General features: G+C 37.8%; 1 protein-coding gene across 4 annotated transcripts in view; it reads left to right on the top strand.

The window, feature by feature from the left end:
- Positions 1 to 22,782, top strand: part of GRID1 (glutamate ionotropic receptor delta type subunit 1) — a 609,362-nt gene that overhangs the window by 482,352 nt on the left and 104,228 nt on the right. For all 4 annotated transcript variants that reach the window (XM_068398113.1, XM_068398110.1, XM_068398112.1 and 1 more), the window contains 2 exons: positions 3,819 to 3,872; positions 18,634 to 18,807. In XM_068398113.1, the coding sequence (XP_068254214.1) occupies positions 3,819 to 3,872; positions 18,634 to 18,807 (228 nt within the window). The remainder of the gene's footprint in view (positions 1 to 3,818; positions 3,873 to 18,633; positions 18,808 to 22,782) is intronic.

Raw genomic sequence — 22,782 nt, 5'->3', positions numbered from 1 at the left:
ATCCTGCAGCTGCCATTAGATAAAATAATGAACCGAGTTACTTATATATAAAGGCAATGTAAATATTTGTTCTTCACTGTATTCCAAGAAAATAATGCTGTCATGGATTATTGGTAGTAAATTATTTTAAGTTGTACATTTAAAAGTAAACAAAGCCATATATGTGAAAATAGCATTGATCATTTTTCATGAAGCATCTTACTATTTTCTTTTATCATTGTTGGTATGAGATCTGAAATATTAATGCTCATATTTTGATTTTCAGTGTCTCTCCTATTTCATTTCTATTGCAAGTGCTTTTTACTGAGACATTATAAACAGCTTTCTACATTCACTGCTCTCCTTTCTCTCTTCCCAGTCTGGCCTGATTCTGATAGTATCATTTATATGTTGCCATTAATAGTTGTTCACTGAGTGAATTATAATTCTCTTGTTTGGGTTCTGCATTTTAGCATTTGGCTGTTCAAATGTAGTTGGGGAGGAAGGAAGGGCATACAGTCTCAAAAAAACCCCCTTTTTTCCAAATTTGTAGAAGCTATTTGCTAGTCTAAGAGAAAATAAAGGAAGGATGGCTGCTCTTTAATTTCCAGTGCACTATTATCTCGAAAGCACATTTTCTATTTGATAGAAATGTTGTGAGGCATTACTCCCAAGTGTCAACTAGACCCAATATACATATAGAGTATATAAAGATCCAGGATATTTTTCACATACGTTAATAATTTTTCCACAAAAAAAACCCCAACATATTTTAGCACATTAATCCTACCCTAATAGATGGCAGAGCTTTCCTTCAGCCACAGTGATCACACGAATTCCTAGACTGCTTTCTTTAATATAGGGTGCATTTATGAAATAGTCTGTAATAGATCCTTCAGGATGTTTCATAGACTTTTTTTTAACGCATAGAGGCACAAGCTTAAGCAAATGGCAAGATGTTGAACAGCTTGAATAGTTAAAAATGGGTGACCATCATCTCCCAAGTGCTGATACTTTTTCCTCTTTAAAGAAAAAGAAACTCCATAAGTTACAAACATGTAATTTCTTTCTTATTCTGAGAATTCTGAATAGATTTGCTAATGATATCACAGGTCTCCAGGCCCTTGCTCCTCACACTGCTTAACTTCCATGAGCCTCCAGCAATACATCTCCAATACACCAGTGCTATCAGAAGGTTGAAACCTCAGAGATGTGACTTTCAGTAGTTCATTTTAGTATTCTTTAGGACAGCAAGTGTGTAAATATGGTGCAAAACCTGACACACAAAATGCAAGATGTTTCTGCTTCCTCTCAGCATGTCTGGGTTTAGAATAATGCTTCATGCTACGTGTTGCAGCTCTAAACAGAAGATATTTATAGATATTTAAACTTGCCTTACGGTTAGGTTTCTAAATACATTTCAGGCTTTTAGAGTGCAGAGCCATTGACTTCTGTAGGAGGTGCTGAATGGTCTAGCACTCTGATGACTAAAGATAAACTCTTAGCAACCTAAATTTAGGCACCTCTTTTTAAAAACTTTGGCCCAGATATGTGAACCCAGAAGAATGAGTTACAATAATTCATTTCAAATTCTCTGGCTCTCACGGCTCCCCAGACTTAGCATTTATTCATACAAATTGCTCACTGTTGCAGATAAATGACAAAATGTAGCCAATGCAATAACTCTGCACCTGAGCATTATTTAGTTCTGCTTTGCTCATGTTGGCAGCGCTTTGCTATTCCTCTATATGTTACAGCACCTGGCTACTTTGGCTTTGTCTCAATATGTTAGAGGGGTGAATAGGGAAAAAATCTACAAGTTTTTGCCCTCACTTTCGTTACTGCTGTATTTCCTAATAGCTGCGATTCCTCAGTTAGGTGGTCAGTTTAATTTTCCTGCCAGCTTAAAAGAGACGCAAGGGAGACAATTACCAAGGGAGACAATTTTTCACTGCATGCTTAGGAGAGGATTATCTTGTCAGAAGTGTTTTCTCTAGTGATTCTCATCTGCTTTGACACCAGGGATAGTTAATTTCCCATAATGCTGTTTATGATGATGATGAGAAGTACTGTGCCCTGTCTGTGTTGATTTTCCTCTTTTTACTTCTTTGTGGTTTCTCTTCTGGGATTTTTGTCTCTTTAAAGGAGTACTTCACCTTGTGGACATGAGAAATAGATTGAGGTATGAGTGTTGTCCACAATTTTCTCTCAGGTTTGTGTAGGCTGCACAAATGAGTAAAGTTTTAAAACACAGTTACTTAGGCAAGTAATTTATACCTTTTTTTAGCACAGTATAAACTAAGGGTAATGTTAAAAATGTTGGTGTTGGCTACTTAGCTGGTTTTTGGTTTATTTTTTGCTAGGATCAGGTAACAGAACTCCCTTTGCCTATATTAAGGATGGATATCTTGTCATTTCACTGCAACCTTGTAAGTAGTGGGCGTTTATTTTAAGCCAGTCATCTATAGTCAGTGTCATGAGAGAAGGTGATTCATCCCATCTGACGCTAAATATCTGAGAGGCTTATTATGCAAATGTGTTCTGGGGAGGAACGTGGCTGATGATGTTCTTCCCCAGCCCTGTGCTGCAGTCTACGGAGCCTCTCTGTACCAGTGCAATTGTTTTTGAGACCACACACAATGGACAGGGTGCAGAAATTATCCAGGTTAAAAAACAGTAACTGGAAGGATTTTGTTCATCTGTATTTGTTTTTTTAACCAGGTTCATTTCAGTGATTCATAGGGCAATTTATAACACAGTGATAAGAATATCTGTTCAATAAATGGGGTCATATTGGCAATGAAGAAAGAAATGGTTGAAGGCAGGGACATTCAAAACTTTGTGTAATGAACTGCCTCCTGAAATACATGTGTGAGCTGGGACTGTCCTGTTTTGTTAGGTGAGATGAATCCACAATAGTTGTTTAACCATGTGTTAAGCAGGACATTAGCAGTACCATTATCACTGTAGTGTACGCCTCTTGATGCTTGATATTGCTTTATTAGACTATAAAATAACTTGAAGTGAGCTTATCTATGTCAAACAAAAAGGTGGCAGTTAGAAACTTCTATGTATATTGCCAAATCCTTCTACTGAGGTCCTCAGTACTAGTAGCGCTTTTTTTGTGCTATCAGTCTTTCCTAATTTTAGTGTTGTAGTGAACCATGAGGGTTATATGTGTACGGATAAATATGCTGTCCAATTAAATGGGCTGTTTCTTTATAATATGTAGTGATTACTCAGTTCCACACCAGGAAGCCAGAAAAAGTGTCCATGCAAATCATAACTTTCTCTTGGGTCTTCTGCAAATCTGAAGAGAGGATGACTCATATGAACTTTAGTTGAATGTCTGAGTGGTGTTTTTCATTAAATAGTTTAACTAACAGTTAAACTATCAGAGTTGTAATGAGGCAGAGGCAGTATATTCTGGGAGGCGTATTGAAAAAAAACCCAGCCTACTAGGATGCATTAGATATATCATATGGAAGTTAAATTTAATTAACTGCATGTTCTATGTGCAGTTGTTCACACAGGATCCCCTATCACGTTGGTGTACCACCCTGCTCCAGTATGCTTTTGTGGTACATCCAGGGAATATCTTCATCACACAGGGTACTTTGGTTTAGATACTGGAGTCAGAGAAATGTGACTACCACTGGTAAGATGCCGTTTCGTGAAGCAGCAGTGGTGGAGATGAAAAGAACTATACTGAAACAATGTCAATAGCAATGAAAGCAATCAAAGTGACCTTCATAGTACCTTTTAATGTAATTTCTTTCTGGAATATGTTTCACATGTTTTGTTTATTTTTATTATTATATTTCTTTTTATTTCTGTAGGCTGTGGAAACCAACCTTGCATCAAAGGATAGTCACTGGGTCTATGTAAATGAGGTAAGAAAGTCAAAAGAGACAACACATAGCTTGGTACGTTCACTCATCACCGTCTTTTATTTCATATGTTTTGACGCACCAAACTGAGCATACACTTAGTATTTTTACTTTTTGAATGGTACAAGGTGCAAACTCTGTGGTGTCATTGCTTGTCTGACTCAATTGAATTGGCATAGGTTGAATACCAAGGGTCAAAAAATAAAGCTTCCAATATACCTCATAGAGGCTGGAAGTCTATTTTTACCTTCATGTTGACCCTGCTTCGTTAGCTATTTAGGAAGTAGAGAATATCTCAAAACAAACTGCAAATACATGCATCTATATCTGCCAGAATCTCACCCTTCACAGCTTTGAAAGCCTGCACTCAGATAGCAGGAGAGGAAAGAGCGCTGAGGCTAGTTGCAGGCTTACCTCGTTCAAATATGCATTTATATGATATGCAGGTTTTCTCTAGTGCAGAATTGTGTTGGTGTTTTAGCCAAGATCCAAGATAGCATAGATTTAAAATGTGGTATTTCCTCTCTGCAGCAAATGGTATGCTGTCCTGCTACTACTATTATTTATTTTACCTTAGTATCATGGTGACCGAATGGGAATCAGTGCAGACTCGTATTTCAAAAGCTTGAAATGTTGTACTGTATATAATAATTTATAAATCACTTATTGTTCAGCATAAATGGTAGTATTTTATATATTTCTGATTTTAATAATGATTCCTTAGAAGACAGTAAAATACCTAAGTTAAAAAGAACCATGTTCACAGTTTTATATTATAAGTGCATAACCTCTAATTTAATAACCAATTCCTTTGTTAATTTCTCATTCCTTTCTTTGCACCTAGCTAATAATTTTGGGTAGGCTACTTTTAATAGTGATTATAAATTGTATTGTGTGGCAATGAAGGCTCTGTAATTAAATAGGGGTTAGGGAAAGCGAGTGAAATCTCTGCTTATAAAGGCTTCATAAATTCTTTCTAGTCCTTGTTATATTTAAGTACCTCCTGCTTTGTCAGCTACAGTAATGACCCACTACAAAATATCAGCAATATGCCCAGAGAGTCAGTGTTTATATTCACATAAAGATAATACAGTGCATATTTCCCTAAACATTTATAGAGTGAGTGTTTGTGAATTTGTTGTTGCTGCTGTTATTGTTCAGATGTTAAAACTCACTTCGTGAAGCCTGAGTCTGTAACATCACAAATAAAAACCTTCAGCACTGATGCACAAACATATGCATACATACACAAACACATCACACAGGGTGTCAGTTCTTTTATTTTGGGAATTTTTATTTTTTCTCTTTTATGGCTAGAGACTGGGTGGGGAAGCTATGATAGTGAAATGTAAATCTAAAGCATAACTTTTTAGTGAAGCATATTAGTGCACATACTTATAAATATCTCAAAATGCAATTAAATTCTAACAGACAATTACAGAAACTTTTCAAATTCATGAAACTTTGGGAAACTTTTTGCAGGCAAAAAGAGGAGGAAATGTCTTGAGTATCCTTTTTTTTTAACAGAAAAGTGTTGGTCTTTGTGTGCTTACAGCTACGGTGAAAAGAAGATCAACATGGATGTATCTGTAGAAAGATGGAGGTTCCTTAGGGCTTGCTTCCTATTTAATAGTGTGCATACCCCCATGCTAGCAAGAGGACAGATGGATTATGCTTTCCATGTACATGTTTCGAGTTGGTATCAGTGAGAACTGCATGGGTACTTGGTGGAAAATGTTATTCCTTGACTGGATGTTGATTGGTGCTGTGATTTGCAGAATGGAATTAACTCTTAATTCCCAACAGTCAAATCATCTCTTTTTGATGTAATTCCACATGAGTAGCAAGGCAGATGCAGTCTCTTCTGTAAATGGACCAAATACTTAGCTAGTCCTTTTTTTCTTCCAGGCAGACTGAGGATCCTACACTTCTCTGTTCATCCTATGGTCTGTGTGACCTAATGATCCCATTGCAAGGAAAGAAAGGTATAGGACTAACTGGCCTGAAGGGGCAGTAGTAGGAACAGAACACAGTGACAGTTATTTCCATTGAGGTTCCTTGTATGAAGAGCGTTGGATTGTAAACAGGCTCTTTAGGCCTTTCTCACTTCAGGGAACCATATAAGGGCCTGGTACAGGTTAGACTACTCAGGTCTACTTACTGATCTTGAGCACCTTCGCACAATCTGCCCTGTCTCTGATCTCTCATCAAGTCAATAAGTATCTGAACCTTGGACTTACCTTGCTATAATAAGAATGACTATATAGCACAGTATTATCTCAATAAGAGATTTTATTATTATCTTACTGGAACTAAATCTACTTTTACTCTCTCTGTACTGACAATCCAATAAACACATTTGTGTGTGTTTTTTTTTTTTTTTCCTTGTGCTTCTGTCCTATATGGCACGATAGGAGTTAAGTTTTGGAGTTTGAACATATTTTATCACTTTAATTTTGTTAGGCAAGCAACACCACTACGCTTGTGATGAGCTAACTTAAAACTGTATGGCTGGTAAGCTTATTACACAGCAAATGAACAAATGTGGAATATAAGAGTTGGTCTCAAATTACAGAGCTGTACTGTCAAGATTCTGCGTTTGCTAGTTTCCAATAACCCAAGTCTCTGTGCTGAAGTATCTGTTCAGTTTGGATGCCATTGTTGGTGCAAAAGATCTCAGTCATCTTTAGAAAAAGGCTAGTGAATAGAGAGTTGGATTCATTGTATGGGGATGGAAGGCTGAAACATCACATGGCAAGTCTTTCAGGATACAAGAATACACAGCGATGGGTCTTTGCAGGCAATATCATGTCCTTATGTCCTCTTTGAAGCCAAAGTCATAAAAACCTTACTGTGTTAAAAATATGTATTTGTAAGTATGTCTATTTTCCTCATTTCAGACATTTTATGTTTCAAACTTGCAGAGCTGTCAAAAGTAGTGGAGATTTGCGGGAAAAAAGAAATGTATTTCTACCCACCCTTCCCCTTTTAGATTTATATTTCATCATCTTCACTTTTATTCATCCAGAAATACTAAATCATTCCTTGCATTCATGTAGGTAGCAAATCTACCTGAATTCTGGGTTAGAGGTGCCAAGTAGCTTTTTAAAAGCAAGCATATTTGTGATTTCTGCATAAATCCTTGCAAAAGTAAACAACTCTTCAGCACAATGACTGGTCCATGCTGAGCTTTGTCTCCAGAATAGTCCAAAACGATTTATTACCATTGACTGTGTTGGGAGTTGCCAATGACCAGCAATTTTGACCCTAAAGAAGATTTGTTAGAATATACCTGGTGCTCTCCTTGTGCCTTTGCTGTTTATGCCTTTAAGTGTTGATGCAAGTGACCTACCAGATTTGATAGATGTGTGCTATTTCTTCTTGTGGCATGACTGGCACAGTTGTAGGTGCACCCCTTTTTTGGGTGTTTATTTAATTTTTTCCCATTTTTCTTTCTTATTTTTATTTTTCTCTTATATTCCTTTCTCTTTGGTGCCTGACATCAAGCATTTCTGTTGGTTCCTCCTGACATTTTTCAGTCTCCCTTTCTTTTCTTCTGCCTGTTCAGAGAAAATGCTGTTTGTTGCCCAGGGCATATGTCTGTGGGAGAGACACAAGAGCAATACTTGAAACTGAATTTGTATGTGGTTGTACGAGGAGCAATGCTCTAGGAGTCTGTGTCTGCTTTTTTATTAGCAGCAGCAGTAGGTCTGGGGGTATAAATAGCACTAGAAACCATCTTTCCCATTTTGTGGGACATTTCATGGTTTTGAAATTTTCTCTATTCCAAGGGGAGAGAAAAGGTAACAGAAATTGTTCTGCAAAACTGGAATTTGGACCAAAAAAGAATTATCAAATTAAACACGTTATTTTATTCCCTCATATCAATATATTTAATTCCAAGTTTCATTATTTTTACATGTAAATCAGTAAAGTACATAAAGCAATCAACTACTTTTCATGGAAATGGAACGGGTACTGAATTTGACTGATAAATGAGTTGTTTCACTGTTATCACATCCTTCCTTTAATTTCTTTCAACAAACTTTCCTCACTATTCAGAACTTTAATCGAAAGTTGTAAGACATGGTAAGACAAAGCACAAGGCTACTGGTTGAGATAGGAGACAATTTTTTCATGAAGGACACGTAGGGATGAAGACAGGACAACATAGCATTGCACGTCCAAACCATATGTACTTGCTCGGAAACTAAGGAGAGTTGAGGGTCAACCTTGTTGAATAGCTATGTGGAAATACACGAAAGGTATATACTGAGGAAGACTTTTTTTGAAAGTGTATTTTCAACTGAAATGCCCCAAAGACAAGAAAGGGAAATAATGGAGGATTTTAACTTCCCCAGCAGTTGCAAAAGTTGTGTTGAGACACAGACAAGACTTCACAGTTTCCTGTGATTGACAATGTTATCCCTACATATTTAAAAAGTTAAGGCAGACACCAGTTCAGATTTCATTATGGCTAAGGAAGAACGGGCTAAGGAAGTCAGAAGATAATTGGTGTGAAAGTGATTGTGAGATGGTAGCACGCACTGTTTGAAGAAGAGGAAGTGAGAAAAGGAGAAAAGGGATAATGGATGTCAATAACAAGATTGTCCAACTTCACAAGTTTAGGAAACTAGTAGTGCTTTTGGAAAGATAATATGATGAGTAAAGGATGGCAAAAGACTGTGGAGTTCTGTGAAGATGAAGGCATAATAAGGTACCATTATGGTTCCAATGGGTTATCTTTACAGATCTTGAAATCAGAGAGGAATTCTAAAGAAAAAGTGGTGAAAAAAAGGGCTAAGGAGGAGTGTAAAGGTGTAATGAAGGTGAAAAAAAGGGCTAAGGAGGAGTGTAAAGGTGTAATGAAGGTGAAAAAAAGGGCTAAGGAGGAGTGTAAAGGTGTAATGAAGTAAATGATTATAAAATGAGGCTGAGGTGCAAAATGACTCATACCAGGGGTCATAAAAAGCAACAAGAAAAGTTTAGATATAGCAGAAGATAAAGGAAAGTGTAAGGTTATTACTTAATGGAAAAATGAGGTTTTAATGTTTTTACTGACTTGCTTGATGCTGGCTTTATAGAACCTATTAATTGTAACCAGACTGTTAAAACCATATTGTAGTTGTTCCCATTTATTTAGATAAATCTGAGGCACTCGACTACATGAGATTCAACATAGAGCAGTGCCAAGTACTTCAGGTGTGGTTACAAAATGAGGTATAGCTGGTGAGCATCTGCAGGAGCAACTTAGAATCCTTGTGGATGACAAACAGAATATGAACTGTTGTGGTCTTGCAAAACAAGCAGATCTGGTCCTCAGATATGTTACTGGAAACATCCTTTGTAAGGTAAGGGAGGCAATTATTCTGCTCTGCTTGACATCAACTTGACCTTGTTGGAACAGTATTACAAATTGTGGGCAAGACACTTTAAAACAAAACAAGAGAATGCAGAACAATTTTGAAAATCCAGAGGAGAGCACCTAGTATGATGAAAGCTCGGTAAAATATGACCCATAAGGAAAGGCTGAAAGAATTAGGTTTGTCTCCTATGAAACTCAGAAGATGGAGCAAGGATATAGCAGTAGAACAGCTATAATTAAAAGAAGAATATGATCACATGTTCACTCTGGAAAGATAAAGGAAATGCAATTTAATCTTCTGCAGTAAAAATTAGACTGAGTATTGGGAAATGGTTTATGATCTAAATATGATAATGAATAGGAACAACTTCCTTGGTTACTTTCTTCCATCTCATCATCTCTCTGTTTTCACGCCTGGTTCTGCTATTATTTTTATTGGTCGTTTTTCAGCATTCTACACATATTATGTAAGTCTGCTAAATATTTTCAGATTTCAGTCTGGAAAGACAAATACAACTATATTATGAACACCAGTGGGTATTTTCTGATCTCTACCTTATGTTCTAGATCTTTCTACTTATCTTTTTTCAATATGGGTATGGCAGTGACAGTTTATACAAATAGTCACTGCATATACTTCTGATTGAATCATTTATTCAATACTTTTCCTGACAAACATGAAATTTATGGGAACTGTGACTCATACTTGATTTCCAGTCAGCGTGGAACTCCATCCTTCTCTGTGTACTACTGAACAAGCTAGAGCGATTGCATTTGATTAGATTCTGTCAGCCAAATCCACCCTTGGCGTAGCCCCAGTGATTTGACTTAGCCAGGGATAGTCCTAGCATCATATTTCTTGATATCGGTCATTTGAAATGGAGGAATATATTGTAATTGTACGTAGTTTTGATAGAAAGATGCCTAGTAATGAACTACTGGTACTTCCAGTGCTTTAAAAATAGATTTAATTATAAGGTGTAAAAAATAAGTCTGAAAACTAAAGGTTAGAGCTTCTATTCGACTAAAGTTTTCATTTGTTGCTTTTCCATTGAATTGATTTTCATTGATTCAGATTCACCCTCATCAGATCAGATACAAAGGGGTATTTGTTATTAACACAAAACAGCTTCTTATTACCCTGACTTTTTAGTCTTAGAATTACCACATTGCGTACCATATCGAATAACAAATGCTGAAATTCAAACAATATTCACTTCTAAATTCTCAAACTGAAACCATGGGAATAGTGGGGAGAATAGTGGAAATTTCATTACATTAGTTCCTTATTGTCTAAATGATCAGGTGCTCTGTAGGAAAGGAATGTACTATGGGGGGAAAAAAATCCTTCTCATAGGTCAAGTACCAACCCATGTGGGTATTTGTCATGGCACGACACTTAAAGAAGGGAGGAGTTCTTTCTAATAAAGCAAAACTTTGTTATTTTGCAAAATGACAGTGTCATGTATTCTTCCATTGCATTTTTATGTGAACTACTGTCAAGTTTCCAGAATTAAGCTTTGTAAAGGAGGGAGGAATCACACTCTTGATTGTCCTGGTAGATGCACTAGCACAGTTCCCAATGTTTGTGTGTGTTCACGAGGACTGCACAGTGTGTGACTGTATTTCTGTATTGCACAATTCAACATATAGTTTAACGCTATGCAGAGTAGCTTGACTTCAAGGTTGAATAGGGACTCATTTCTTTATCACTAAGAAAAACTTATGCTATTATTTGTCCCATTTAAAAACAAACAAACAAAAAAAATCAAACAACCTATGCTGCAACACTGCAGGGTGGATAGCAGAAAGGTAAGTTGTATTTGTAATGGCTCTTTGAAAATCAAAGATGGTTTTTTTTATTGATAGGATGTAGTAAACCAGATGATCTTCTTGTACTAGCCTAAGCTTAATAACTAGGGCTTTTAAAAAAATCATCAATAGCTTTATTTTGCTTCTTATGTACAGTGCTAACCATAAATATGTTAAAAAAAAGAAGTCAAGGACCAGTTTGTTATTGGTGAAAATCTGTTTTCAATAAGAAATCCAAAATAAATAACATTAAGCCATAGAAATAGAGTATTATACAGATTCCAAATCCATAGGAAAGCAAAGTATTCAGTGGTTAGAAGACAGCTGAAATTCTTGTAAGCTTTAATTGAAAAATAAAACTAAAGTCTAATTAACTTTCAGAAAAGGATGCTTTTGGATATTTTATCTTTTCAATTCACAGAAAAGATCCTGTTTTGAAAAAGTTGGAGGCAGTAAGCACAGAGAAACTACTATAGGAATTACAGCTGTGCAGTATTTGGATAAATTCTTCCCAACTGTGGTGATACTTGTCAGAAGAAGCCCTCATAGTTGAGGAGAAGGGAGAAGTGAAGTAGGAAGAAAAGGTCTTGTAATTTCTGCAGGAGAACTAATAAGGTTTGGAAATACAGCTAAAGTACATGTTTCATTAGTGGCGAGAAGCCTTAGACAGGAAGTTAGAGTGCTAAGGGACTTGGGGAGCTGTGAGCCATGTTAAGATGATGTTATCCACATCATGTGAATACAAGTCAAAAATTTTAGACAGCAGTTGACCTTATTCTTCCTTTTTGGACAGATGACAGTTTCCAAGTGACGCTGGTGAAGCTGCCAGCAGATGAATTTCTAGATCTTCATTTGATTAATAACACCTTCCCAAACCCAGCTTAGGTGATCACTCAGAACAAAGTGCAGAAAAAATTAGTGATGTTTTTTCCTTTCCCCTTTCAGAGCATTCACTCAAAACACATTTCTGCTAATACTTTTGTGGACTGTAGCTCAATTCTCTTATTTCTGCTGTTTTCATCGATCTCTCTTCACCACTGTTTCACTGTCTGTAGGAGGCAGTTTGTTACATGAGAGACGAGAAAGTGTCCCATCATCTCTGTCCTGGTGTGATGTATTTCTTACTTTTCATTTCCATCCTGCAGCTCCATTGCTTCTGCCAATAGTTGTTTTCTTTCTTTTCACCATGTCAGACATGCCCATTATATCCGTAGTTACTCATCGTCTTGATTTGAGAATCAAATGGCTTCTTAACTATCATCTGGGCACTTCTTTCTTGTTTTCCTCTATAAAATATTTTTCAAAAGTTGAGAAAAATGAGCAGAATACGGAATAGTAATTATCAGATAAAGTCTATCTCAGCAAGCTACTTTTTCCCCAAGGGTAGTATGTAGGAAGGTGTTAGATAATGCGTGATGAGCAGCGTTTTCCTAGCACAGGGCTTGTAGAGTAATCTTGGGGAAACTTATGACTTAGGAAGAAAGATCCCTTATGAATGCAGTGTTTGTTTTTCACTTTTTTTTTTTTGAAAATAGTTTTCTTTTTTTCTAGTAATTCCTGTGTTATATGCACTTTGGGTAATCAACAGTTAGACCCACGAGCCTGTGCAAGTTGTTATGGCTTCATTTTTATTTGGTTAGAACCAGGACTGTTTGATAGACTGGAATTCTGTTCAGTCTTTCTCTATATATGGAAGTGCCAAAAGATTTTTTTTTTTTTTTTTTTTTAAAAGCATCAATCTGTGTAATGATGCTTTGTCCTGGTTTGGCCCAAACCAGGCCAATTAGTCTTAGAGAAACCAAGGTCACTGCTAAATTCCTCACTGCTTACGAGTGAAGAGCCAAAGGGGGGTCGCAGCTGCAGGGGGGAGCAGACAGGGCAGGTGACCCAAGATTGACCAACGAGGTATTCCATCCCATACACGTCATTCTCACTTTCCTATTTATCACTAACCCACTGCCTCCTGGAGGTGGGGCCCAGGAGGGAGGGGCCCTCCTGTCTCCCACTGATTGGTACCAGCTTTGCCAGTTTCCAGTTAAAAGCCTGCAGGTGTGATGGCAGTGGGAGCTATTGCATTTTCCCCTCTGCCCGTGCTGGGGGGAGCTACTGCATTTTCCCCTCTGCCCGTGCTGGGGGGAGCAACTCTGCCTGAGGAGGATTTCCAAGCTCTTGATCTTGGTTTTGTACATATTTGTATATATTTGGTTATTTCTATTATTATTGTTATTATATTCTTTTTCATTATTATAGTTTATTAAAACTGTTTTAACTTTCCAACCCATAAGTCTCTCTCCCTTTTCCCTTTCCCTTTCCCTTAGCGGGGGGGGAGAGGGTTAACAGAGAGCATCTGCCACCTGGTTAATAGCTGGCCCAGCTTTAAACCGTGACATGCTTGTGTTTACTTTGATAACAAGAAGTTAATAAATCTTTTACACTCCCCTGTGGTTTATTTTTTCTTGGAAAAAAATCAGACTTTTTAACGATAGTTTACAAATACAAGTAGGGCAAGCATTCTAAGATCTTTTTGAATTATACAAAAATGCACAGATTTAAAAAAGTAAAAAAATTGAATAGAAATATAAGGAACGCACTGTGGAAAATTTCTTAAGACTTAGCAAATGACTCATTTCCATGCAAAACTTAACAATTTACAATTACAATTTATTCCAATTTTATTCCAGGTAATCTATATTTACTACTTGCCCAAAGAAATCTTGCTTCTTTGCTTTTGGCTGCTATCTTTGACACCGCATAATTTTGATTTATTTATTTATTTTCACAAAAATGTATAATTTTCTTATATATGCTTGACAGGTACTCATATACATGAAACTGTACTGCATTTGTACCTTCATCTTGCTCAAAGAAATTTGTAGGTTCAGAATTGACCTAATTCTAATGCTGTTGAATTACACAGAAACAGACTTAGTCAGCTAGGAGCAAGGTTAGATGAACTTTGATGAGGTGTTTTATCAGAGAAATCCACATTAAAATCAACGGTGATTTTTTTTTGTTTTGTCCAGCTTTTGATAACTATCATTTTGTGTGCTTTTCATTTTTGTTTCTAAGATAATTACTTTTTAGTATGAAATAATATTTTGTTAAATCAGAGGATCTTTTACTGTATAGGCACTCACCATGATCTGAAAAAGACTTCTGGACAGCCAGTGCAGAGTCCTTATATCTAGAAATAGGGCTAATTCAAATAAATTATAAATACATCCCTGTAGAGATTTTTAGGAGCATCAGGTAAAAGGAAGAGAAGTGAGGCAGTGTTGAATGTGTGGGAGGACAATGAGGATGGGAATTGGACAGATAGTCATGCAGACTTGTATTAGAATGTTTTCTGTGCTATGGAAAATGGATTGTGCCCTTGCCTTAAAGGATTAACGTTTATATATGTGTGTGTCTGTGGGATGCAGAGAAGCCAGCATAATATTCAAGTTGAACAAATCCATCTACAGGGTAAGCTGTCATGAACATTTTTGAAAACAGCTAATTGAAGGATGCTTTCTGGATTTTCCACGCTTTATAGACGTACATAATGCATTGAGGGGAATTAGAATAACCCAACAAGCAGTATCAATCCTAGTGCAAAAATTCCGCATAAATCTGTAGCTCGTCTCCATGAGCACCCTCCTCTTCATTGCCATTCAGTTTAATCCTCCAGTTTTCTCAGGGATGTGCTTTCTGGAAATCTCTTTTGGTTCTTTAAATTATTAATGTCATTAAAATTTATAATTTTCTGTCATTACCTCTAGGAAAATAGAGATTGTAATGTGAAACATAATTGTTTCATTTTGCAATTTGTATTATGATAGTTGAGCACAACTGGAGCAGATTTAAATATTCCCCTGAGAAATATAGCTAGGTATTACAAACTAACTGAACTTCTTTGTGTGCAGATAAATAAATAGATAAATGAATTCCCCAAATGACCAATATTTGTGTGCAAATGAACAGATAAATGAATGCCACAAATTCTTGAAGAGTAAACTTTCCCATTAATATGCCACATGAACAGAAAATACAGTGTTTAAAGGAATATCCTTTCGGTGTTGAGTCGGGTGGTGAGAACTACTACTAGTCTGGGTGAATAGCCAGTCTTACACTTATGTCTGCCTAGGAAAATATTTAAGTGCTCCCTGAAATATTAGGAATAGCCAAATTCTTTCCCTCAGTAAAGGAAAAATCCAGGATAAGAGCACTTGGATAAGAGAACATCTTTTATCCCTGGGTAAAGTGCTCTCCCTCCATCATCATTCAAGAAATTCAGTATTTACAGGCCTGAGTGCAAATTGCTATTGGAAGTGCCAAGCAATAGAGAGTTTTAGGCTCTTTAATCTTTCTTAAGGCACATCCCTGAAACAAGCAGAAGCCACCGTCTATATTAAGTAAAGTTTTACGCCATGTTGCAGTAGCAACATCATGGGATCATGAAAGCCAAAAAGTGGGCATGTGATATGGAATTTTGCAAGGAGCGCTTGCCTGGCCAAACCAGCTGACAAGCTCTGCTTAGAATACAGCATCCACGCATAGTATGAGTGGTAATTACCGTGTGCTGTCTTGTGCTGTGTGATGATCCAAGAATGAGATTGGAAATTTGGGATACATTTGTTTGAAATAAAACCAACCCCCTCTAGGACCAAATGAAATTATTTGCTTAGCTGTCAGTTTCACAGTGTAAAGAAAATTTTCATATCATGTACAGGAAAGAAAACACTTTACTTTTAGAGATGAATAGACTTTAATTGTAAGATCAGTGTGAAATGTTTTTTCCCCTGTGACTCCAAGGCTTAGAACTATTTTTTGGATATATGCTGTTATTCTGATGGGTGTAAAAGTTAGAGCCAACTTCACATATACTTGTTTTTCCTTTTTTGGCTTTTTTTTTTTTTTTTCTTTTTTTACCCCCTCTGTATTTATCACAGTCATAATGCAGGTGACCTTTTTGTGTGCGACATTAAAGGTTTCACGTGCTGTTAAGCCAGGACTGTGAGCTTTCTGGAAAGGAGCCTGCAGGGCCTGCCTGTGCCAGGCAAGAGGAAGGGGTGCAGTCCCCTGGCCGGGGAAGCCGCAGTAGGGCTGCTCCGCTGCGGGATGGTGGTGACCTTCTCTCCTCTGCAGTTCAGGCACTCAGCCACGCTGTCCTGCTCCTGGCCCTGCCCGAGGTGCCCGATAGTGCTGCTTGTGGCTGTAACGCCCTGTGAACCAGCATGGGAAGGCCCATCATCACCTTTGGCTTTTAGAGCACCAGCTCAAAAAGGCAGTCATGGATCTTTTGTTCCCAGCTCTTCCAGCAGCAACTTTTTTTCCTATGCTTTTACATTTCTAAAAAGGAACTCAGTTTCTAAAAGGAATGGATCAGTTGCTGGTATGAATGTCCATCAGCTGAAAAATAAAAAAATACAGGAGCTTTGTTCCCCTTAAAGTTACGTACTGATCTGAGGCATTGAAGGATTTGTGTCAGCTGTCCACACAGAAAAGGTGGCACTTTCAGAGTCAGATTTAGCCCAATTTAGGTTCTGAATTTCCCTCCAGAGGCTCCTATTTCTTTGGCTATACAGTAACTTTTACATTCAGGACTCACTTGGTGCCTATAGCTAAATGGGAAGAACCTGGGTTAATGTGTCTAACATAACTGATCTCCTCCACTAACTTACTGCTGGAAATCCCGTGGAGGAAGCAGTTCTGATCTGCTATGTGTAGGCTTTACACATCTTGGGTCAAGCATTATGATACAGGTTGTGAGACGTCTTTGAAAGGTTGTGCATCACTTGGGGAGGACAAAAAATGTGTGTGGTGTGAGGTGAACTGAGGGTTTGGATGATTAGTTTGGGGTTTTTTTCCAAAAGATTTCTCTGTTTCCCGTTGGTCTGAGTTTGCCTGCCAAGGGATGCAACCTAGGGGGTTATGAGTTAAGTGTATCCCATAAAATTGTCTCTCCCTCAGACTGCAGCTTAGACACTCTGTGTGGCTTTAACACCCCTCAGCGCCACAGAAGAGAAATCCAAGGCAGCCGTCTGGAGGGATCTGTAGAACTTGTGGGTCTCCTTCAGTGTCTCCCTGTAAAGTGCTGCCCAGCATTTTCTGTTAAGCCCCAAAATCTTCAGCTTCTATAAGAATGTATTTTCTGATTTTCTGTTTTCACGCCACACCAGTTGGTCTGTTGTTAATGCAATGAATTTCACCTTCTGCAAAGTTAAAAATTCATGTTCCTAAAAAATGATGGGAAATCGGCAAAGAATTAAATTGAGCCAAAGCTACAGTACTAGTCAACCGTAACAAGTAATTATAACTCCATGGTCATTTCGCTCACAGCTTGACAGATAAAATGGCACAAAAACAAAATATTTTTTTTCTTGAATGTTAAAAGTACGGGGCCAGGTTCACTTCTGCTGATGGCACATTACAAGGTGTGGGCCCTGATGACTGAGCAAGTACATCAACATGAATTATTCGCAGCCCCCTACCCTGCAAGGGGCTAAGAGCAGCCCAGCACAGCCTGGGCAGTGGGTTGGTCCAGATGGGCTGATACGACATGCAGACACTGCTGGTGGCAGTGGGAAGGAGCCGGGATGTAAAGCTGCTCCCTGGGGAGGAGGTGCCTGAGGGAATGAAAGCAGTCAGCAGTGCCACTGCCTGTCTTTCCTCACAGTGAGCTCCTGGCAGGAAATAACCGTCACAAGCTGTACCGCTATTCTGATTTCAGGGTCAGCTAAGCCCATGACTTTCAAACTAGTTATCCTGGGGTAAAAAAAAAGAGGGTTTGGTTTTGTGACTTTTTTTAAAATACAAAATAGGTAAAGCATGTAGTTGAGTTGGCTTCAGTTGCATTATATAGGGGCAGTAGATGCAGGCTCTGTCCCAGGATGAATTAGGAGGCTGGGACATGGGAAGGTCTGCAAAGAAGCTTTAGACAGTGCGAAGCCTGGAAAGAAGAGCAGCTTGTCCTTGAGATCTCCTTGTATCTTATCCCAAATTATTCTGTGTGCAAAAACCTGCATTCCTAAATGCGTCAATCCCTTCCATGAAGTTTCTCCTATTTTTTTATTTCCTAATACAAATAATCTCAAAAGACTTCTTTGAGTCATCTGTGGAAATGATCTACTGTTTTTATGGGAAAAGTACTTTCTTGTAACGTTGTTCTTAGGTGTAAGGGCCGTATTTCCTAAAGACTCTTAGATTTTCCATTTGTTGTTTTGTTCTGAGGATGTAGTGAGGTTCTATTCTGTTAAACCAAAACGCTTTCTGTATATAATTGGTTTGAAGGCTCTTGTTTTTTACTTAGAAACCTATCAAGACCATCTTGGTGCTTTTCTATGAGGAACTACTTCAGCAGTATGTTAGTATTGCCAAGATAGATGGTACTGTGTTAAGCTGTTTGCTTTTGTTTCAGATGATGCCTAAAAAAATCGCATTGTTGTTAGTAAACACAAAATAAGAACATTTGGCCTAGACTAAGCATGTGCATCTGTAAATTTTTTCTTCTATTGTCTTTTAAAAAACATTTGTCCAATAATGAAAGGAATATATAAAATGTCTGGACAAATATATGTTTTTAAAAGACTGTTTCTCCATTCACAGGAAATCACTGATAATGAAATATTAGAGTTGGTACATAGTGCTCTGGGGAGGATGACAGTTATCCGGCAAATTTTCCCTCTCTCAAGGGACAACAATCAGAGATGCATGAGGAACAATCACCGAATATCATCACTTCTGTGTGATCCACAAGAAGGCTATCTTCAGATGCTGCAGGTCAGTAGCTGTGCCCAGCAGAAAAATCCATCTTAGGAACTTGACATGAGATAGTTTTCTGTGACTGTATTACCTCAGAGGAAGAATAAAGTGAGTACAGATGAATTTGAGCATGTAACCTTTGGTCAGCTTTTCCTGACTTAATTATTTATTTTATTTCCCAGGACTGAGTGCTTTAGATGTGATGTTATGTCCATGAAGTACCAGCAAGTGGTTGCACTAACTTGGAGCTGATTTCACATATTTCATTCTCTTAAGAATCTTTTTCTATTTGAAAAAAGTTATGCTATCATTGTCTTGTGGTGTTACTGCTTGTTTATTATATTTATGCCTATTAGACATCTGTTGTGAAAGAGTTAATCTGGAAGGATAACAGAACTGTGATAGGTATTGGGCTGTGGAGCATTTAATATTTAGTTAAATGGACTGAATCCAGATGATGTATTCAATCTGTCCCGTTTCAATAGTCTCAGAAGTCTCTAGCAGCTGATAGCTGTCTGAGCATGTGGAATATGCACTACTAGTTCAAGTTTCAGATTTTGGTAACAGATTTAACTCTGGTGTAAGCAACATCTCAAGATTTCTTGCCAACTTATCCCAGATAGCAGAGTTTTTCTTGGAGTAATTTAAACATAATTTTAGGTGCTATTTCCAACGATAGTGCAATAATTTAGAAACACGGGTCTTGGACTTACCATGAGACTCCATGTGTTTCTGGTTTACTTTAGACACAGTTAAGAATCTCATTTGTATCACTGTTGAAGCTGTTGGACAAAACTGAAAACTTTAGCGAGACTGAGAATATAAGCTTGATTAGAACCTTTTTATTGCAAAATCAGTCTTAACCTGAGATGGATTGAGTGAGGACAAAGCGGTTGAGCCTGTGAGTTGGGAAGCACAGGTATTGTGTGTTAGACTGAGTCTAGAAAGGGCTTGGTTAGGCTGTGGGGAGGGGGCTGTTGGCAATCTGGGCTGCTGCAGCCTGGTCAGGAAGGTGGTGTGAGGTGAGGGGTCCTTCCAGAGGGAACTTGTGCTGGGTTGGAAGAGCTTCTGAAGAGCAAGGTGTGAGACTTTTGAGAAACCAGGAGAGGTAGGGAGATTTTCAGGAAGAGAAGTGGGTAGGACAAAATTTTCCAAGGAACATGGATGGGGGTGTTTGTTTTATTTGTTTGTGCCCTACTAAAATTTGTAGCTGCAGAGACTGAAATCCTCTGAGGGAGGGATACGGATGTTTCCTCTCTGAAGAGAACCTCTGCCGACTCAGGTTCTGTCATAGTGGTGGCAAAGTTTGGGAAATGCCAGTGACGGGCACTGTAGTTCTGAGCACTGGTCTATTCTTTCTGCACAGAGGTAAGCATATGCCTATCTTGGCTTAGAAAGAAAAGACACTTTTGATCTTTGTTAGTATGCTGTGATGAGAACAAAGGCCGCTCATTTCAGAGGATCAAAGAAATTTCAAGTATACTGAAAAAATTATCTATCCTGCATGAACAAATCGCTCATTGGGGAACAATCTTACATTGCAGCAGGATTTGGAGTATTGCTGTCTATACTGGTTTATGCATAATCTAATTCAGAGACTCATCTGAAGGGCTCTGACAGACCTCTCTGAACAAGTTCTTATTTGCTAAAACAGTAACTGCTTTGCTAGCATGAACAGCCTCATGTCCTATTACTAAACTTCACTGACAAGGACCCTTTAGGAAGGACCCTCTTCCTGCTGATTCCCAAATGTGGGTTTTGAGAAGCAAAACATTCTCAGTTTCTATCTTCCAGAAACATTACAGCACCTTAGAAACTGTCTTGAAGGAAGTGGAACAGTAATGTTCTTCTTTGTCCATTAGTTCCTTCTCTATGAACTTAGAAACAAGAAAGAGATATAAAGAAGTGTAGAGGTATAAAGTTCACCTTTTGGGAGTTCATTCCATAACTGTCATGTCCAGCCACACTGGAATGAAATGTCATGAAAGGTGAAGGGCGCATGTGGGATCTCTCAAATTAGCTGCCCCCAGTATCTCTTGTGTTATCTTGAAGTTTCTACAGATTGAATATAGGATGCTTTTAGCATGTGCAGTTATATCTGAAGCGTTCCGTAGCTGCATTTTTTTCACAGACCTTGCCAAAACATCTTACGTAACACCTTGTGGGCATACAGCTTACATTAATTTCCAAGTATGACTGACATGTTATTAATGGTCCTGCAATTCAAGTACTTCCAATCTTCTGTTTCCCTTTTCTTGCTTAAAAAATAGTTTTGACCTTTTGCTGTACAGAAGTACATCACTAAATTACCCCTGTTGCCAGAGGCTGCAGTAGCTCCCAGCTCCGTGTCAGGCTGCAAGAATCCACCAGAGGCAGTGACTGCCTGCCAGCACCGAGTCCTTGTGTTGCTTTGAAGTAGTTTGATTAACACCATAGTTTGGAAATCCCTGGCTCATTCTCCCTTGGGCAATCTCATATTAATAATTCTTTGTTGTCAAGGTAACTTAACCAGCTATTGTTGGTTAATTATTTATTTAATGACTTTGAAGAAGAATAAGCTAATCTCTGTCAGCCTCTAGCTGTAAGATTTTTATAGGGGAGAATTTAGCATTTTTAACAAGCTAGTAAAGAAAGAAACATTTACGTCATGGATTATTAACTTTGTTGTGGCTAAATTAATGAAAATCTTTTTGGAATGATTTTATTGTCAGTGTCTTTAGTACCATATCCTGGAAAGTTGTTTTTCAGTGGGTGATCATCCCGGTTTGGCATTCTGACAAGGCTTTTAAAGATCAGGCTGTTCTGCAAGCTCATCCAAAAACTCATCTGTTCTGAAGGCTTTGTGGAAATCCAATCTTATTCCGTCAACCCCCTCGTCAAAATTTTGCTCATGCTCTTATTTCTTTTACGTATAATATACCCAGTTGGGTTTCTGCTTCAACTGGAGAAAAAGCTTTATAAAGTTTCCTGTCTTGGTCATTTTATTTGTCTTCAGAGGATTACATTTATCTCTTTCTTATTCTTCATACATGATTTTCTATGACCATCCCTCTTACTTTTTTTGTAAGTGGAAAAGAGACAGTTTAGGACTTGCTGTCTTCTGTTGGCGATGAGAATCCTGTGGTTTGGGCCATCAGCACTGTCAGTATTGCCTCATCTGGAGAGAGAATACTGAAGCACTTCAGGATTTATAGACAAATCCAGTTAGCCCTAGATATGCCTAGTATGTATCTCTGCATGACGTTTGAATGGTGTTTAGTGGGATTACTGCTATTAAACTGTTTAGATTATTTCAGACATAGTCTTACAGAGTCAATTTTATTTTAGTTTTAATGCATAATCTGCTTCTTTCCAAAATCTTCCCCTTTAAACATTAGTTTTGAAGCCTGTCTGCAAACTTGATTTTTTGATGAAGGTCTTTTTTCTTTCCTCAGGTTATTCATGGTGTATTCAGTTATAAAACCAAAATTTTTTTCTGGTTATGTTTTTGAAAGAAGATTTCTCTTTAGACATGTAATTCCCATTAGAGTTTGTTTCTTTCCATATTTACCATTTATACAGTTAACAAGTTCAATCTAGGTGAGATTGTATTTATATTAAAACATACTACAAGGACACAGTGTATCTGAAAACATTTAGCATGGTCCAAAATATATAGTAAGATTAAAAAGGCAAATAGAAAACCCCAGCAAACTGTGTCACAAAAATAATGAGGCTATTCCTCACAGGATTCAAAGGCCAACCTCTCTAGTGAAGAACTATTCCAGGCATTGCTTTGATGTATTTGAAGAGAAGATGTTGAGAAGTGTGGGAGGGTATTCCTTGAAACAACTACTGTCTGTGTAAAAATTTCATTCTTCGAGGACTTGACCATCAGATATCTTTGTTGGCATCTCTTAGCAGTTGCTCCTACAGAGCTGCATTTTTATTTGTGAACTGTCTTCTCTTCAGGAATGACTACAATTTAACTACTCTAAGTGGAGTTATTTTTTG

Source organism: Nyctibius grandis, chromosome 4 (genome assembly GCF_013368605.1).
Source record: "Nyctibius grandis isolate bNycGra1 chromosome 4, bNycGra1.pri, whole genome shotgun sequence".
NCBI classification, from domain to species: Eukaryota; Metazoa; Chordata; class Aves; order Nyctibiiformes; family Nyctibiidae; genus Nyctibius; species Nyctibius grandis.
This window is presented reverse-complemented; position numbering and strand designations above follow the sequence as displayed.